General features: G+C 40.4%; 1 protein-coding gene across 1 annotated transcript in view; it reads left to right on the top strand.

The window, feature by feature from the left end:
- The window catches only part of SLC2A2 (solute carrier family 2 member 2), a 175,714-nt gene that overhangs the window by 128,953 nt on the left and 28,168 nt on the right, over window positions 1–18,593 (top strand). The window contains exon 8 of the mRNA XM_078666635.1: window positions 2,285–2,389. Within this exon, the coding sequence (XP_078522761.1) occupies window positions 2,285–2,389 (105 nt within the window). The remainder of the gene's footprint in view (window positions 1–2,284; window positions 2,390–18,593) is intronic.

Below are 18,593 nucleotides of genomic sequence, written 5' to 3'. Positions count from 1 at the left end.
AGACTCCTGCTGGGACCATAAAAAAGGCCCAAGGTGAGGGGTCATCAGGCCTCCTTCTGTTCGAGTCTCCTGGCTGTCAGCAGTCAGGAGCCACACACCTTGTTAGCACTTCACACATACTCAAGAGAAGCAGCTTTTCACTTTCTTCAGGCTCTGTTTAGGAGATATTTATTTATTTGTCGGATTTGTAATGCGCATAGCTGCCCCAGCAACGAGGCGTCCCAGCGCAACCACAGACTCCAAGTCAAGGACCAGATAGAAAGACAATTACACAGGGAAAAGCCAGGTCTTTATTGTTTTTCGAAAGGCAAGATGGTCCTGGATGACGCGGATGGACACAGGGAGCGAATTCCAGAGTCGCGCGGCCAAGCTGCGAAAAGAACAGCCATCCGTTCTGGCTTTCAGAACCCGAGGAGTGCAGCGCAGAATTCGCAGATCTTAAATGACGCCGTGGCACATAGAACCCCAGCAAATTATCCAACCCAGGAGGCGCTTGTGACGTCAGAATCCTGTGCGACACACACAGTGACTTGAATTGAATTGAGATATGCATGCCTGTTAGAATGTCAGATGTGTTGGACTTTCCCAGTATTTACACAAAATAAATAGAATTTATATAGTGCTTACTACCCCTGAGAAGGCTTTGAAATAATTTAAGTACCACTATTTTTCTTGTAAAGCAATGTGGGTAGAGGAAGTTTACGCTGACAAAAGGCAACATTGTTTTGTGTGTGGCTTACAAAAGTGTGAATCTTCTGCCTTAATCAGGATGGTTTCCCTGAATACTCAAAAGGTGCTACAATGTACTAATGATAGACCTGCTATACATATATGTGAGGGCTTAAGATCTGATGTCACTTCTTATGATGCCACTTCCTGTGATGACACACGCCACGATGTCACACGCAGTGATGTCATGCGCCACGAAGTCAAACACGGTGATGTGACACGCCGTGATGCCACTTGCATTCTGATTAACTATGTTAGTCCCCCCACTTCTTTTTTTAGGACTTGTGCTCTTATGTGTAGTGTATATATAGATATAGATATATATATATTTAATCAAAACAAAAGGTCTTGGCTAACAGTTGACCCAAAAATGTGCATACTGGTTTGACAAAGCTTCATAGTAAAAAAATAAGGAAATGGACTAATAATACCACGACTACCTCCATGATTCAGTGATACTATTTCTGAGCTAGAATTCGAGAAGCTAGAAGGACACTGTGGGATTTTCTTTTCGTATAAAACATACTAAAACCATCATTCTTATTGCAGTAAAACCGTGAACACATTTTTGTCCAAAAACTAGCTGATAAAACCGTGTAGACGAAAGCAGTTGAAAGGTAAGCTTATACATGCTGTTTTACTCATGCCAAGTTAGCACAAACAAATAACCTCAGCCGCTTAAACCATACGGATTCATCACTTGCAGAAATACTGATATCTCGCAATGTGTTTTTGTTCGTTAGCAGGGTTTTTTATTGCCGTTCTACAATACAGGATCAATATTGGCCAATGTACTGTGCATGCGTTGACCGTAATGATAAAGGTGGAGGAAATTACATCACATGTCTAGTGACACCAGTCATCACAGGAAGTGACGTCATACAACTGTTGGGCATAGTGGCACACTTTTTTCCCGAAAAAACTACCCTGAAAATTATAGACTTCAGTATAATATAAAGAGTAAATAAAGGTGGTGTTATCATGGACTACAGAATTAATCTAAAAGAACATGTTAGGCAGATGGGTCGGTGTTTTATAGCACAAATATACTTGGAAGCATTAAATGGTGTGAAAAGCTTTATTCTAGTTACAGATCAAAATTATATTAAACAACAAGGCGTGAACAAACATTCAATTATTTATCTTGAGATTAAATTAAATTAGAATAACTGTCATATTGGTACATAATTGTTCTTCTTCTCCGCTTTCCCAACCCTCTTAACGAGAGTTAGATAGGATTTTATATTCTAGTATGTGGTTAAACCTTTTTATTGTGATTTTACAGTGGGATCTTTTTATGCATCTAACTGGGGCTTTTCCCTTGGTCACCAATTTAAAAAAAATCTTTTTAGCGGCTGTTGTAACTGTTTTATTGCTTGACCATCACACTTTTATCATTAATTTTTGTGATGTATCTAATGGACTATTGCCACATATCCAATTTTGTAGTTCTTTACTGTATGCATTTGCACTTTTATGGTCGTAATGACCAACATAAAGTTTTTGATTGATTGGTACATAATTTATTGTGTTAATACTTTTATTTACTTTACAGATCTTTTACTATTCCACAAGTATTTTCCAAAAAGCTGGAATAGGTCAACCTGTTTATGCAACAATTGGAGTTGGGGTTGTCAACACAATTGCCACAGTAGTATCAGTAAGTAAACATTTTTTCTTTAAAAGCAATTAATTTTCTTGTTCAGCTGACTTTCTTTGGCTGTGTAAGATAAAAAATGATGGCGAGATAATTGGATAAAGCTCATAGAGGTGTGCTAGGTGTGATATTTACGCAGGAATATCGATGGGGCACAATGTTGAGGACAAAAGATAAAAAACGAAATATCAAATACGTAAGTTTAGATATCATCACGTATGCAAATTTAGATTTTTTATACCTATTTCAACATATATGTACCTTGGTAATATATATCTTTAATGTATGTAGAGATAGACTTAGGAATAGTAAATCTATACTTCCCTATATGTACTTACCTTTCGATATTTTGTCCCTCAAATATTCTGTTCTCAATATTCTTGTGCCATGTGATTAGGGGAGTGGGCATATTCAGTAGTAAACCCCTAGTGGCAGCTAAGAATATCCCAGATTTGGTGAGTACGTTCAAATGGAATTTAGAATACAAATACAAGTTTTTAGTACTATATGATAAAGTCCTCCATGATTCCTCAAAGCTTCAAACAGAGTGCAAAAAATATGAGCCTCATTTATACTGATGTATATTATACCTTTGGTCAGAGAATCTGGACTACTAAATGGCGCTCTCTCCACTGCCAGATCTCTGTAAGTTATTACATTTGTAAAGATACACTGAGGTTCCATGGAAACACCCTCACCTCTCTGAGGAGAGCATGAAGTGCTGATTGCATGAATGCATTGTGTACTGCCTCCCTGATTGACTTTCCATGCTCACTTAAATTACCCATTGTGGGATGGAGAGCAAATGTACCCTTACAGAAAGGAGAAATTACAAGTCCCATGAATTCTGGTGAGGCTTTATTTTTAGCATCAAAACGTGTGATAAACTTGAAGAATGGAGTAACTACCCAGAACCTCCATAGGAGATAAGGTGAGTGGAAACAAACGTGAATCCACTTAAAGCATCCCAGAGTTTCTCTCAAAAGCTGATGTCACTAGGGCTGCTACAATGTGAAATGCCACAAAGGGTGAACACAATTCTTTGTTGATAAAAGGCCCTGGCTTGTTGTAAGTAAGGGAGATATCACCTTACAATGAAAATTCTTGCCCTCCTCTTTTCATCCAATAAAGAGGTGCTCAATTCAATGTTAACAAATACGGCAGTAAAACTGGATTTAGTGCACATAAACAACAATAAAATCAGTGTCCTACTTTCGAAGTGTAAAACCGCTATGCAGGATTGTCCCCGGGGTAACCCCAAGTTGCTCAACTAATTCCACAAAGGCCAAGTTTGAAACACAACTTTAGATTTCTCGATGTTATTAAGTCACTGGAAATAGACAAGGTCATCTGGTTTGTCCAATCTGAAAAACCTTGCCAAACTAAGTTTATGGAAATGGAAACCACATCTGTGCAAAAATGAGAATTTCACTACAGAATGCGCAATATCTTTTCAGATGTTCTACCTATTTTAATAATACGTTTTTATTGCACTTTTATATGTAACTGGAAAGGTATATTGCATCAACAATAACACCTCCAAGGTTATTGGAAGTGTCAAGTGACTCAAGTGTTCAAATAAGCTAAACTTGACTCTATGGTTGTCCTTAACTATCAACCAATTACAGGTCTTCCAGGGTGGACCAGTTAACTTATATTCTTGAAGATGTTGGAGAAAAGCTGAATCCTGACACATCTCCATGTCTAGAATTGTGGATGGGTAAAGGAGAATAGCTTGGCTCTTTATCCCAGAGGTTTTCTGAGTAACATCAAAAAGACAACCAGAGCCAAACTCTGTTTGTCTATGATGTCACTCAAAACACCTAAGTGAAAAACATCCTTGTTAAGCACATTTTACCCATATATAATTATATGTGATGTATGGCCTATTCAAAACATCTACTCCTACTTTCAACTGCTTTGCAGGAGCAGAGGTGTAACTGAGGGACCATACATAACATGGCCTCTCCTCCCAGTTCTACATGTTAAACAAACCTAGGGGCTTATTTACAAGCCCCTTGCACCGCCGATGCGTCATATCCAATATGGGAAAAGGTGACATGCCGGCGGTGCAAGGGGCTTATAAAGAGGTGCACAGGTCTGTTGCCTTACCGCTGCTTCCCTCTTAAAGCTGTGCTAGAGCTAGTACTTCTCTGACAGCCTCTTAGAGAGATCTGCCCGAGCAACGTGGGACTCATTTATGATGTAGGAACAGAGTCAAAACCTTTGTTTCCCACAGTTGCTATGACTTTGCATTGAATAACCAGATTTAGAATTCAAGATAATACATAACTTTGTATTGTTCTCAATAAAGACGACTCTGTTGGGTATCAAAGATATGCCCCTTTATTAAAGTAACACACATTGACAGCTAACACATGTTTTGAAACTGATAGCATGCTGATAGAAACATCCTTTTGTGACTGCAAAGTTGATAACATTACTTAAGGAGCTCACAATTTAAGAATAACCTCTAAATAAATCCATGTAGTCAGAGGTTGATTTTCTGCTTTATGAATCCTTGAAGAAGCTTATCCGTTCCATCAGAGTGAAACACGTGTCGGCTGCCTATATATTTTTTTGCAGTAAAAAGATATATCTTCAATATTTAACACAGTTATCTTTTCAATGCATTGTTCTCTTTTTGAGAACAATGCATTGAGGGGTGTGCTGGATTCTCCTTTCCCTTAACATACTATTTGTTCATACCCAGCAAAATCCATACCCAATAAATTGATTTATTATAAGCATTAATTGGAGAGCAATGCAAGCCAATCAGGACCGCACTTTTCCTGCTCTAACAGGGTATTCTTGAAGAGGGAAAAAAGTATTGAGCTCCCCTAGTTCATACTTTTGACTATTATCATTAGAATGTCTTCCCCTATCATATTCTCATCTGTCCTGATTACATGAAATTCAGGAAACTGCTTAAAACAATCTTAGTTAAAAATTCTGTGCTAGATTTTGCTGTGTTTATCGTCAGCGCTGAGATACCTCTATGGAGTTGATTTGCGTGCAATAGTAAGCTTTATGACCATACCAAAGCAAGACACTTTAGAAATATAGATCTTAGTGCTAGATTATTTTTTGGTCTTGTTCTTATGTTATTCCATATGTCTGCGGCATTCATCAATGTGAGCCACTCTCATGGGGTGCATCATCGGATATGACTATCCAGAGATCAGAGGGTGACCCTGCAATGATTACCAAAGTATCAATCTTTACACATAAGAAAATTCTGCTAACTATGGTGGGGATCTATTTTTAAGGATCTGTGAATGTGCATTGGTAAAAATAAGCATTTTGTTCTTTTAAATTTTTGAAACGATTTAGAGGAAGCAATTGTAAAGTGTAAGGTAAAAGGCCTGAACATATTCAGCAAAATCCACAGACTCAAGAACAACAAATGCAAACAAGCAAGCACGGTTTTCTAATCCTTCATTTAGAAGGAACCAAAAGAGCAATGTCAAAGTCAAGCACATCTGCATTTTTTAATTGTCTCTCTTCTGCAAGAGTAACACAGGCCAGCATGAGCAAAACTTGTTCCAAGAATAGATCCTTTGAGAAACTTTATTCATTGCTGCTTATCAGCTATAATTGCTTCCCAAGAAGTAGAAAAATGAACTCTTTCACTTACACAATACAAAAGACTAATATAACACTCTATTATGCATTCTCAAGTTTCACTGTGGCATAACTGCACTATAAAAACACCAAAATCAAATAGTTTTTTCTCTTCATAAAAAGCTTTATAACGTATTTAAAGATGCAGTTCTCCGCAGCAAATCTGTTACAGGAAGGGTGTTGCTACCAAATGCCAGTACCTGACCTCAGTAGTAGGAAAAAAAATGCCATAGTTCTTGTTTCCCATGTTTGTGATGCCCATTCACTCGAGAAGAGGTGTATCGTTAGCCCCTGCAACCCCAGCGGTGCTGTGGGACCCCATGCTCAGAGCCTGTGCACAGGTGGCGGGCACCTGACCTGCGAGCTCCTGGATGGGTCTGGGAGGAGGGTAGCACCATGTACATTGCAGGGGGTCTCTCAGGTTTTGTTACGCCACTGCATTCGAGCCGCATGCGTAGTCAGTACAGTTGGGAACTCGTGTATTGACCCGGACCTGGATTATATATAGGGATCCCGGTTTAATTTTTAAAAATTTTTTTTTTACATTTCTGTCCGTATTTATCCATATTTATTTTTTGTCAACTTTATCTGTATTTATCCATATTTATTATGGGTTTTGTGAAAAAGTAAAGCTGAAACTGGTATATTTCCACATTTATTTAGCCAATAAATCTGCAGTCATGCTTGAATGCCTGCCAGGTTTCAGTAATATGAACACCCGCAGTAGGTATATCAATGCACTTATATGACAATATGCACATTTCAGTATCAGTCTTGTACATATCTACTGCTATTTAAGCCTTTTTACTAAAATTAATTTCTTTTTAACCCCCATACCTCTCATTCCACACAGTTAGTGGCCTGGCAGTCATGGCAAAGTGTATTTAGAATCGCTCTAAAAGGCACCCAAATTCCGTTTTATCCACATTTAAAAATAAACACAGACAAGAAAATAAATGGTTTTCTGTCTGTATTTATCTGTAAAAATCAGTAAAAACGGAAAACAGGAAGTCTTAATTATATATCACATGCACTGTATCTGTTTGTGCTGCAGTGTGCCCTTACCTAGTTGCACCTGGCACAGACCAGAGCAGTATGAAAAGGCTCAGCCCTCGAGTGCGCTACTACACCTGCCTGCATAGGGGTGCCTGGTGGACCCCTTTGACCCCTCTCCCCACCTCTCCCTAGGGATGTATTCAGGGGCTCAGTAAGTGTCACCTCTATGTGACACATAGGGGTCGATTCCGATTCGGGAAAATCCGCTCCGAATAGCCGTTCAGAGCGTTTTTCCCGTACGAATCGTACCCTGCAACGTCCCCTGTATGTACAACGAAGTACGATTCGTACCAGGAGCCGTAGTCCGTACGAGTCGTACAAGACACCGTACGACTCTAATCTCCGTACGATTCTCCCTCAGAACCCGCTGAACGTGACATCTGTACAATTCGCGGCTGGTTTTTACGACCCAGCAAGTACGATACGTGTCGGGTACGCACCGTACGACCCTTTTTCTACGGGAGCTGAAAACAGCCGTAAAAGCAGAGTTTGCCCCGAAACAGGTACGGAACGGCCCTCCGGGTACGGTGGTTACCCCCCATGATCGCAGGGGTACGCACCGTACCCCTGCGATCATGGGGTGTACGAGCCGTACCCCCATTGTACAATCGGTGTACGAGCTGTACCCCCATTGTACGATCGGTGTACAAGCCGTACCCCAAGTACGATCGGTGTACGAGCCGTACCCCCATTGTGCGATCGGTGTACGAGCCGTACCCCCATTGTACGATCGGTGTACGAGCCGTACCCCCATTGTACGATCGGTGTACGAGCCGTACCCCCATTGTACGATCGGTGTACGAGCCGTACCCCATGTACGATCGGAGTACGAGCCGTACCCCCATTGTACAATGGGGGATATTAGTGAATTTGGGAATTGCCAGCAACAACTGACTCTGTGATGATCAAGTCTAGAATTCCTAAGCTGTGATAGGATGTTGTAGATCAGCGCCTAGGACTCATGCTGAATGTATTTATGCTGAAAATGGCATATCAAGAATATTAAATAATGATATATAGGAGAACTCCCTACCACAATTTTCTGTATTTGTTAATATTTCCACCAATGTTTTATTTTATTTATTTATTTATTTTAAATTGAGTTTTCTATAGCACTGGCTAGAACTTGAGGTATCAGGGCGCTTTACATGAGGTTCCACATTGTTACGAAGATACGTCAGTTACAAATTAATCTGTTGCAAGCATGTAAAGAACATAGAAGACAAGATTAAAGGAGCGTGGAAGGGTAAGGTAAAAGGGTAGGAGGGAGATATGGAAGAGAGACGAAGGAAAGTCTGGCCAAAATCCAGCTGAGTAGGAGACGCCCGGGGGGGGGGGGGGGGGGGTAGTCCACAGCCCATCTCCTCTATAGCTATCAAGGTAGCTCCACCAGGCATCGGTCAAAAATCAAGGTCTCAACGGTCAGTGGTAACGGTTGTGAGGGAGGAAGGAGACACAGCGGGGAGACATGGAGAACTATGCTCAATGTCTGGCTGGGTAGGCGATGGACAAGGGAGTAAACCAGGGCCAATCTCCTCTGTAGCTGCCTAGCAGCTCCACATCAGCCATGTTGCTCAGGTCTCAGCGGTCGGGAAGAACAAGTTCCCACTAGAGGATAAAGGATAAAGGGAATGGGGGAAGGAAGTAGAAACAGGGGGCAGGGAAGGAGATAAGTTCTGGAATCCCGGCAGTGAAGGAAAAGTATCTCATGAGTCTTATCTATGTATCCGCAAGGGCCTACTAAAGAGTCTCTCACACCACCCACCATCCTTTGCTTTACGCTACAAATGCTTAAAAACATAATATCGAAAAAGCATTGGAAATGCATCGGTTTCGCCTATGTAATGAATAAAGAGCTGCTTTATTCAATCATCGTCCGGGAGAAGGAAAGAGCTCCCTGGCAGATAACACCGGAGTGAAGAGGATGCAGAGCAGCGGCCAGAGCTGCCGACTCGAGAGCTAGGGATCCCAGTTTGAGTCTTAGCAGTGCCGTGCAACAGGAAAGAGAGGAGGCCCTTTTAAGTTTATATTAAAAACAATAGATTTCTAGTGCTGTGCAGACGAAACCTAAACCTAAAAATGGACTGCAGATGTAGGACGCCCTGGTTGATGATGTCTGAAAGCTATGATGACATACCAAAAAGGCAAGGAAATCATTGTAAGGTATAAGATTACAGTTATGCTCAATTAACCCACCTAATGTATCTATTATTTATTCAGTGCACCACCTTGAATCTTTCCTGCTTGTAATTCAGTCACTCAGCTCTGCGGAAATATGTGAGGGCTTGCATGCAACAATGTGTTGATGTAAAAGGTGAAAATAAGCAAGCAACATACAAATAGGTAATTTACCTTTCAATCAACCAGAAACTGAGCATCTGTTGAACAATCATTAAGCACCTTGTTTGCAGGAGAATACACTGCTTGCTTTTGTGGCAAAGACTTGTACTGGCTCAAACGCTCTCTCATTGGCCAAGAGTGTTAACTTGATCCATAGCAGAATTTGAGCAGTCCACACTTTCTCTGCTATTAAAACAAGCTCTGACAATACCTATATGTCTGGCATTCTCTGCCATCCTTTTAGTTTTGTCAATGTCTGTTTAGTTTTGTCATAGGTTCTGTAACCACTTGTTGTTTGCTGAGTTGCCCGGCATTTGCCATTTAAAAAAAAAAAGCATAGCTATGTTTCGATCTCAAAAAGCACACATTGCCACAGTAGTGCCTGGCATTTAAGAAACTACTTTGTGTTTGGATGAGAAACAGCAGAATACCATTGCTCATAGTGAAGTTAGCCTGCAGCTGAAATGGCTGAAGAGAGTGGACCCATTGCCCCATGCTGTCCACTGTAGTGGGCAAGACTCCTTGGGCCTCATTTATGAGGCTATGCGTCATTTTTGCGCCGGTGGTGCGTCACTTTTTGTGACGCACCAGTGACGTAAAAAATGCGCCTTGTTGCGCCATATTTACAAAGTGACGCATCTAGGTAGATGTGTCACTTTGTAAACCCCTGCACCACATTATACCTGCGGCAGTTATAATGCATGCAAGGGGGCGTATTGACGCAAGAAAGGGTCGTAGAAGTGACGCAGTGAAATCTATGTGATTTCACTGTACCACGTCTAGGGCACAAATGCGTCAATTTCTTACGCCTGCCTCACAGCAGGCGTAAGACTGACGCAGGCCCTTTCACATGAGGCTTGCTCCATGTGAAAGGATACATTGCTGGAGTTGCGTCACTTTTGTGACACACTCCAGCAATGCGCCACTTTTGCGCCATACAGATACGTCAGAAATAGTGACGTATCTGTACCTCCTTGCGCAATGATGCATCATACTGTAAATATGACGCATCATTGGTGGTGCAAGGAGGGCGCAGTGAAAAGTGACGCATCTCTGTTTTCACGCAGCGATGCGTCACTTTTCATAAATGAGGCCCCTTGAATCTAAGGCTTTTAACAACAACAGGATTACAACAGGTCTTCCACATCCTTCAAAGGTGTGGAAAATGAGATGGAGGAGTGGTGGAGTACCATGTTGTTCTAGAAGATGAGGATATCTTGATGAAATAACAATCAATATTGGACAAAGTATGGTCTTTGCTATACACAATAATGTTGTTGAGTGTATTGACGAAGACTGATGAAGGAGGTATTTTGAGTTTTTCCTATTGGAACCGTGTGTGGCATACAACAATGTGGACCACTGGCTTCTGGTGAATTATCTGTTTTCAGTTGCCAGAATACAATGAATGGCACAGCTAGGATTTCCAAAGCTTTGCTCATAAAAAATCCTTTAGGCCATGGAGATAAGTGATGATTAAGGGACATAATGTCAAGTGTGGATTAGTGCAAAAGTAACTCATTGTTCCATTTAACAATTTAGAAAAAAGAAATTGGTAAGATATTAAATAAAACAGAAAGGCCTGAACATACCCAGCAAACACCACGGCATCAAGAGAAGCAAAACCATTCAAAATGTTCATGCCTGCACAGCTGGATAATCTTTCATTAAAGGACCAAGTAGTGCAGAGACAGAGGCAAGCACCTCGACATTTTTCGATTGTCACCCTACTGCACAATAACAAGAAGCAGCATGAGCAATGAATGTTCAAACATAAGAAAATCTTAGAATATGTATCATTCTTTCCAGCTTATGAGCCACAATGCTTTCCCTGGGGATGAAAATGCACGTTTTGTGAAACAATTGTTCGGATTAGTATAAAGCCGTATTATAAGCATTCTAAAGCCTTTCTGACTTTTAGTTGTACTATAGAAATACAAAGATCAAATTGACTTTTTGTTCATGAAGTAATTGCTTTGTACTGTCTGGAACAATACCGGATGCTGTTCATCTAAAATGGCAGGGAGGAGGTAGATACTAAAAGGCCTGTACCTGTCCTCAGTAGTGGAAAAAGAATTGGCGTAACCATTAGTCACTGGAACGGTAGCGGGGCGACGTACTGATCTGGGGTCGTAGTTGTACAGACAGTGCCCCGAGGGCGCGACAGGCATGTGCACCGATTTCTGGCTGTCCCATTGCACTGCCATATTACAGATGGGGCCAATGTCGCTTGAGCAACTCCTTTTGTAAAACAGATAGCACCCGTGCACATACAGTGCTGGTGCTCTCTTAATAGTACATTTTCTCATATTCATGGGGTGTGGTACCCTTTAGCTCTGTGCCCCTGCCATATTAAGCACTGGTACCTGAACAAAGAGGCCATCAAGAGAACCAATGACACCACAGAAAAGGTGGCACACAGTGAGTGAGCCCCCTGAGAATAGCCCTCTGGAGCAAGGGAAAGGAGCAGAATTGGCCAGTCACTCACCATCCCCCACCTGCAGTGGGACCTCTGATCACCCTTTGAAGGGCAGGTGAGTGTTGCCTGCACAGTGAAACACAGAGTGCCCCCTGTAATCAGCCACTGTATATTTCACTAATGCACTGCCCGAGGGCAGGTACGAGTTTGTGTCTGCCCTGGGTTATCATTAATAGGGGCCACTGTCCCTGTTTTTGCCCGACACACTAATTTGAAGGTATGCCGCGACACAAACTAAGACAGTGCATGCCATGAGTAATATGGACCCTGGTGTGCAACAATGTATGTGATGTCACATGGATTGCCTTCATATATATATCATCAAATATTAACCAAAGCAGTTTCCTTAATTTCATAGGTTAATGAGATATCTTGGTGCAAAGGAACAATCAATGCGGTCTCAGGCAAAGGTGATAACCTCATACTTCCTTCCACACAGTGATCCATTTCTTAGGCTGCATCCTGAGCTTTGCCTAAAGGCTTGCAGAAACGTCACACCTGTGGCAAACTTACTATGAATACTTTGTTCAAATTTCAGTTAGTAGATGCTGTCGGTATAATAAGCTAAGCATAGCAGTATAGAAGTAGTGTGGCCTTGCCTCATAAAGGCTCCAACACTAAACGTCAATGGCAGGTGCACGTGGCATGCCGTGGCTTCTACAACAGATGTGGAAATGCATAGTAGAAGCGTATGCACTATTTTACATTAGCTGGCCATCTTGTCTAACAAGCAGCTAATTAAATGCTGTGGCAAAACTGGGCATCTTCAGTGTATTCAGTGGATAATATCCACAACGCTGCAGCTAAAATTCTATTAAGAGCTTGTGTGGGGGGGGGGGGGGGTTCGGACATGTGCCGGAGGGTACCTGCCCTGAGATGGTTTGGTGCCCGCTTTACTTCTCAGGGGAGTGTGCTCAGTCTCCAAGCTGACCAGTGCTTTTGTGAAACCTTAAATCATCTATTGTGTCCTGCACTGAAAGATACATTGCCAACAGGAACTAATAGGAACATAGAAATAGTCCCATGTTGGATCAAGGGCTGCTTTAAAAATCTGAGGAGGAGAGATGCAAAGACCAAAGTTTATACAGCATGTAAGAGAGGCACGAAACAAGAAGAAATAATATAGAGGAATGACAACAGTTCAGAGATTTGAGAATATTAGAGAAAGTGAGCAAAGCTCTACGGAAGAATGTAGAGTAGATGGTCATGATAGAAAGCAGACAATAGGGAGACTGAGGAGTAAAAGGCCATCAGCAGAAGAACAAACTAAAAAACTTTTGGGGGCCCAGTAGCACAGGGAATGAAAAAAGAGTTTGACTAAACTTGGAGGAGTAGACTGGAGATGGAGACAATTAGGCCCCTATTGAATTAAGAGTGGTCCCATGCCCTCTGACAGTAATTTGTTTGCAGCCTAGCAGCAACCACCATTGATGAAAGTTTGACCTCAGCTGGAAGAACCAAGTGAACATCATCAATGTGGAGGCATGCTCCATGTAAAAGAACTCCACCGCTAGCCTCTGCGGCAGAGTGATACCATTTGGCATTACACTGCTGGTAGTGCAGGGTACTACCACCTTGAATACGATCAGCCCTGTACTGGATTTTGTTGGCAGAGTATGGGGAGATCAACTGCAGGTCATCTTGAAAAGCCCTGGGGTCTTGGGAGAGGTGCCTGAGATTGTACTACTGATTATCGATCCCCAGATATTGTGGTTCAAGAATTTCGAGGGCAAAAAAATTGAGGGCCAACATATCAAATGAAAAGTGCATATCGAGAGGTATATACTTACGAATCCTAACTTCATAGCTACATACCTTGAAGATATATGTACCATCTAGGTTATGTATAGAAAATATAAATATAAAATTGGGGTGCAATATCGAGGACAAAATATTGAAAATAGGTAGGTAAGCCTTGATTTTCTATACTTAACTCCACCTATGTATACCTGAGCAGTACATATATCTTCAAGGTACGTAGATGTAGAGTTAGGTATAGTATAGTAAATCACACAGACAGAGCCACACACACACACACAGACAGAGAGAGAGATAGTAAATCTATAATTTCTTATATGCGCATATTTTTTAATATTTTTCCCTCAATATTCCTGGGCCTAGATATCCTCTTGGGCGATATTCAGTAGTACAAGCAGCAAAGTATTTTAGGAGGTAGTGCATTATGTTTTCCACTCACCTAAACACATCGAGAATGGCTTGTCATCACAAGAACTAACTGCCTGTTATCGCTGCCAATTCAAGGTCCAGGGCTGTTTAAATGATGACTTTGCACAATAACAAGATAAAGTCTGTCACTGATTACCGGCTACTTTAAAGCAAATGCCCTGAAAACGAGCTAAAAACAAGTTGCATGCAAAAGAGGAATGGGAGTTAAAAGCAGACGTGGCAAATGTTTCAATACATGCCTAATATTGTTCCTAGCAATTACATACGAGACGCTCTACGAAGGTATAAGGCTTTAGTTACCTCAAATTTATTTAAAAGAAAAAATTCGCCAAACTATTCATTTTATGTCTCAGTTTTCCCAATCTAGGGGCATATTTATCACAAAGTAATGCAGCACAACACAGCAAGTCACCTTGCTGGATTGTGTTACAGGAAAAAGGCAGGAATGTGCCATATTTATCACATTACAGTGCATTCCTGCCTTTTCCTGCCTGCTTGCACCTTCCTGCACAAAACAATCCCCTGAGGCATTTTCCTCTATCTATGTGTGCAGCAGAATGCAGCACACATAGAATGAGGAAGTTATGAGGAGAAATAAAGATATTTCTCCTCGTTAGGCCTCCCCTGGGAAGGCGTAGCATTTTGGCACATTCCCAGGTCTACCAGTAATGCTAAATCTTGGAATGTATCAAAATCCATGGCTGTTCAACATCCACAAGACCCCCTCGCAGACGTTCTCAGGTCTCATCGACTCAACATAATCTTGTACGCAGATGACACTCAACTGACCCTTTTGCTCACCGAGGACCCCTCCAACACCAAAACCAACTTCTGCAATGCCATGACCAATGTAGCCAAATAGATGAGAGACAACTACCTCCAACTCAACTCCGAAAAAACTGAAGTACTGATCTTCAGGAAGAACACGTCCGCATGGGACCACAGCTGGTGGCTTGCAGAACTCGGACCTACACCCACACTGACCAACCATGCACGCAACCTTGCCATCATCAGACAATGAAACCACAAGTCAGGGCAGCCTCCTTCTCCTGCTTTCACACATTCCGCATGCAATGCAGAATCTTCAGACGGATTCCAACCGACACCAGAAAAAAGGTCACTCAGGCCCTCATCACCGTCACCTTCACTATGGCAACACCCTCTATGCCACCACCCCCACCCAGCTCCTCAGACGACTCCAGATCATACAGGACGTCACAGCCAGACTCATCCTGGATCTCCACAAATGAACCCACATTGTCCCCCACCATGAGAGACCTACATTGGCTCCCCATTCAGAAGAGATGCCAGTTCAAGATTCTCACAAACGCCTACAAAGCCCTCCATAACCTAGGACCTGCCTACACTAACCCTCTAGACACCTGAGCTCCTCCTCACTCACCCTTGTACACCCCTGCGTCCATGGCAACGGTGGCAGCTCCATCTCCCACATCTCTGCCAAGACCTGGAACAACCTTCCTCTTCATCTCCGTACAGTCCCCTCGCTGGCAGACTTAAGAAAGAGACTCAATACCTGGTTCTGCAATGGAGACACAATGCCCAGATACACCTAGGGGTGACAGTGTGCGATTTACAAATGCTGTTTGAATGAATGATTGTTGCCTGGGGGTGCACAGTCAAAATATCGACTACAAAATATCGACTGGACACAATATCGAGTTTTAAATATCGAATGGACAAAATATCGACTGGACAGAATATAGACATCAAAAATATCGTTTTTAAGGTAAGTAATGTAATATCGAATGTAAAAAATATAGACATTTAAAATATCGAAGTATATAATATAGGTTAATAAAATTATCGAATTTTTGATAATATCGAATTTTTTATATTGTTTTTTATGTTATTATATGTGTTAAAAGTGTGTATTTATGTTATAAATAATTTTAATTAATGAAATTTTTATTTTTTTATTTTTGCGTAATTTAACTCTGTAGCGGGTTGTGGGTTTATAGGGGAATAGGGTGGGAAGTAATTTAATTATAATTAATTAAATATGTAAATGTATTTATTGTTATTCATTTTTTATTATTTGTTAATTAATTTATATTTGGTAATTAATTAACTTTTAATTGGCAACTAATTTTAATTAATTGATTAATTGCTAATTATGTTAATTTTACTAATTTCTTTTCTGTAGCGGGTTGTGGGTTTATAGGGGAATTGGGTGGCAAGTAATTCAATTATAATTAATTAAATATGCTAACATATTTATTGGTATTGTTTTAGAATTAATTGTTAATTAATTTTTTATGGGTAAATAATTACATTAGAATTGCTAATTAATTTATTTAATTGATTAATTGCTAATTATGTTAATTTAATAATGTATTTTCTGTAGTGGGTTGTGGGTTTATAGGGGAATAGGATGGGAAGTAATTTATTTATAATTAATTAAATAAAACAATTTTTTTATTTGTATTTAATTTGAATTTATTGTAAATTAATTTTTAAATGTTAAATTATTAATTGTTAATTTGTAATTAATTTGTATTAATAGTTAAATAATTGTAATAATTAAATTCAATTTGTAATTTTAATTGATTAATTATTATATTATATAAAATTCGTAATTACTTTCAATTAATTTTTGATAGATATTAATTTATATTTATTGAAATAATATATGAAGTATATAATTTCCCTACTGTTGCACTCTCTGGAGTGGGAATAGTAATTTTTACCTCTACGCTATCCAACTCTTTCTCTACTGTTGCACTCTTTGGAGTGGGAATAGTAATTTTTACCCCTACACTATCCAACTCTTTCCCTACTGTTGCACTCACTGGAGTGGGAATAGTAATTTTTAACCCTACGCTATCCAACGCTTTCCCTACTGTTGCACTCTTTGGAGTGGGAATAGTAATTTTAACCCCTACGCTATCCAGCGATTTCCCTACTGTTGCACCCACTGGAGTGGGAATAGTAATATTTACCTCTACGCTATCCAACGCTTTCCCTACTGTTGCACTCTTTGGACTGGGAATAGTCATTTAAACCCTTACGCTATCCAACGCTTTCCCTACTGTTGCACTCTTTGGAGTGGGAATAGTAATTTTTACCCCTACGCTATCCAACGCTTTCCCTACTGTTGCACTCTTTGGAGTGGGAATAGTAATTTTAACCCCTACGCTATCCAACGCTTTCCCTACTGTTGCACTATTTGGACTGGGAATAGTAATTTTTACCCCTACGCTATCCAACGCTTTCCCTACTGTTGCACCCACTGGAGAGGGAATAGTAATTTTTACCTCTAGGCTATCCAACGCTTTCTCTACTGTTGCACTCTTTGGAGTGGGAATAGTAATTTAAACCCCTATGCTATCCAACACTTTCCCTACTGTTGCACTCTTTGGAGTGGGAATAGTAATTTTTACCCCTACGCTATCCAACACTTTCCCTACTGTTGCACTCACTGGAGTGGGAATAGTAATTTTAACCCCTACGCTATCCAACGCTTTCCCTACTGTTGCACCCACTGGAGTGGGAATAGTCATTTTTACCCCTACGCTATCCAACGCTTTCCTCACTGTTGCACCCACTGGAGTGGGAATAGTAATTTTTAACCCTACGCTATCCAACGCTTTCCCTACAGTTGCACTCTGTGGAGTGGAAATATTTTTTTTTACACTTATGCTATTGTACGGTAATAATATTGGATATTATTTAATTATATTATGTTAATATATATATATATCTTTTAACAAATATGATTGTACTTTTTTTATAACTTTCATTAATTATTTAATTATTATAAGTTAATGTAAGTATTTTTAAGTATATTTTAGTAATTAATTTTTAATTCTAATTTAATTTAACACTGTTTTTAATAAAGTCGATATTTTTTTAAAATATATTTTTGTAAACGATATTTTGTACTCGATATTTTTGTACTTTCCTGTTTGTAGATACAAACTCGATATTTTGTCTGTAGATATTTTTTCCTCGATATTTTTGCTAGTCGATATTCTGTCAGTCGATATTATGTCAGTGATCCTTGCCTGGGAACACCCACACAACTCCCATGGAACTTGGGCAGAGTAACTCAACGCAGCAATGTGGGCTGCATTGCGTTACTCTGGAATTATCAAGCCACTAAGGGCCACACAAAATGGCCTTACGTGGCATGATAAATCACATTTTGGAGTTGCGTCGAGTATGTACCACGTTGCGTGGTGCAAAAGCAACAACCCTTTTTAACTGAAAAGACATACATAAAAAACTCGTGAAATACTTGATTAATTCTGACTCTGGCACAGGAAACAGTAGCATTTCTCAGCAGCAGTAATTCATATGTGTGCATGTTAAAAAAAAAACATGCTACAGTCTGAGGGCTGAATTCACCTGAGAACCCATTAACTCACTGTTCACAAACCTACCCGTAGTTTCCCTGTAGCACGAATGGCCAGTGCAGGCCTGACACCAAGTACAGCTAGTCAACGAGTTAAATGTGAGGATTTTTTCTTACATACTCGAAATTGTTTTTTTGCAATTTGT

This window comes from Lissotriton helveticus, chromosome 11 (genome assembly GCF_964261635.1).
Source record: "Lissotriton helveticus chromosome 11, aLisHel1.1, whole genome shotgun sequence".
Lineage (NCBI taxonomy): Eukaryota > Metazoa > Chordata > Amphibia > Caudata > Salamandridae > Lissotriton > Lissotriton helveticus.
The sequence above is the reverse complement of the archived record's forward strand: the minus strand, read 5'-3'. Positions and strand labels throughout refer to the sequence as shown.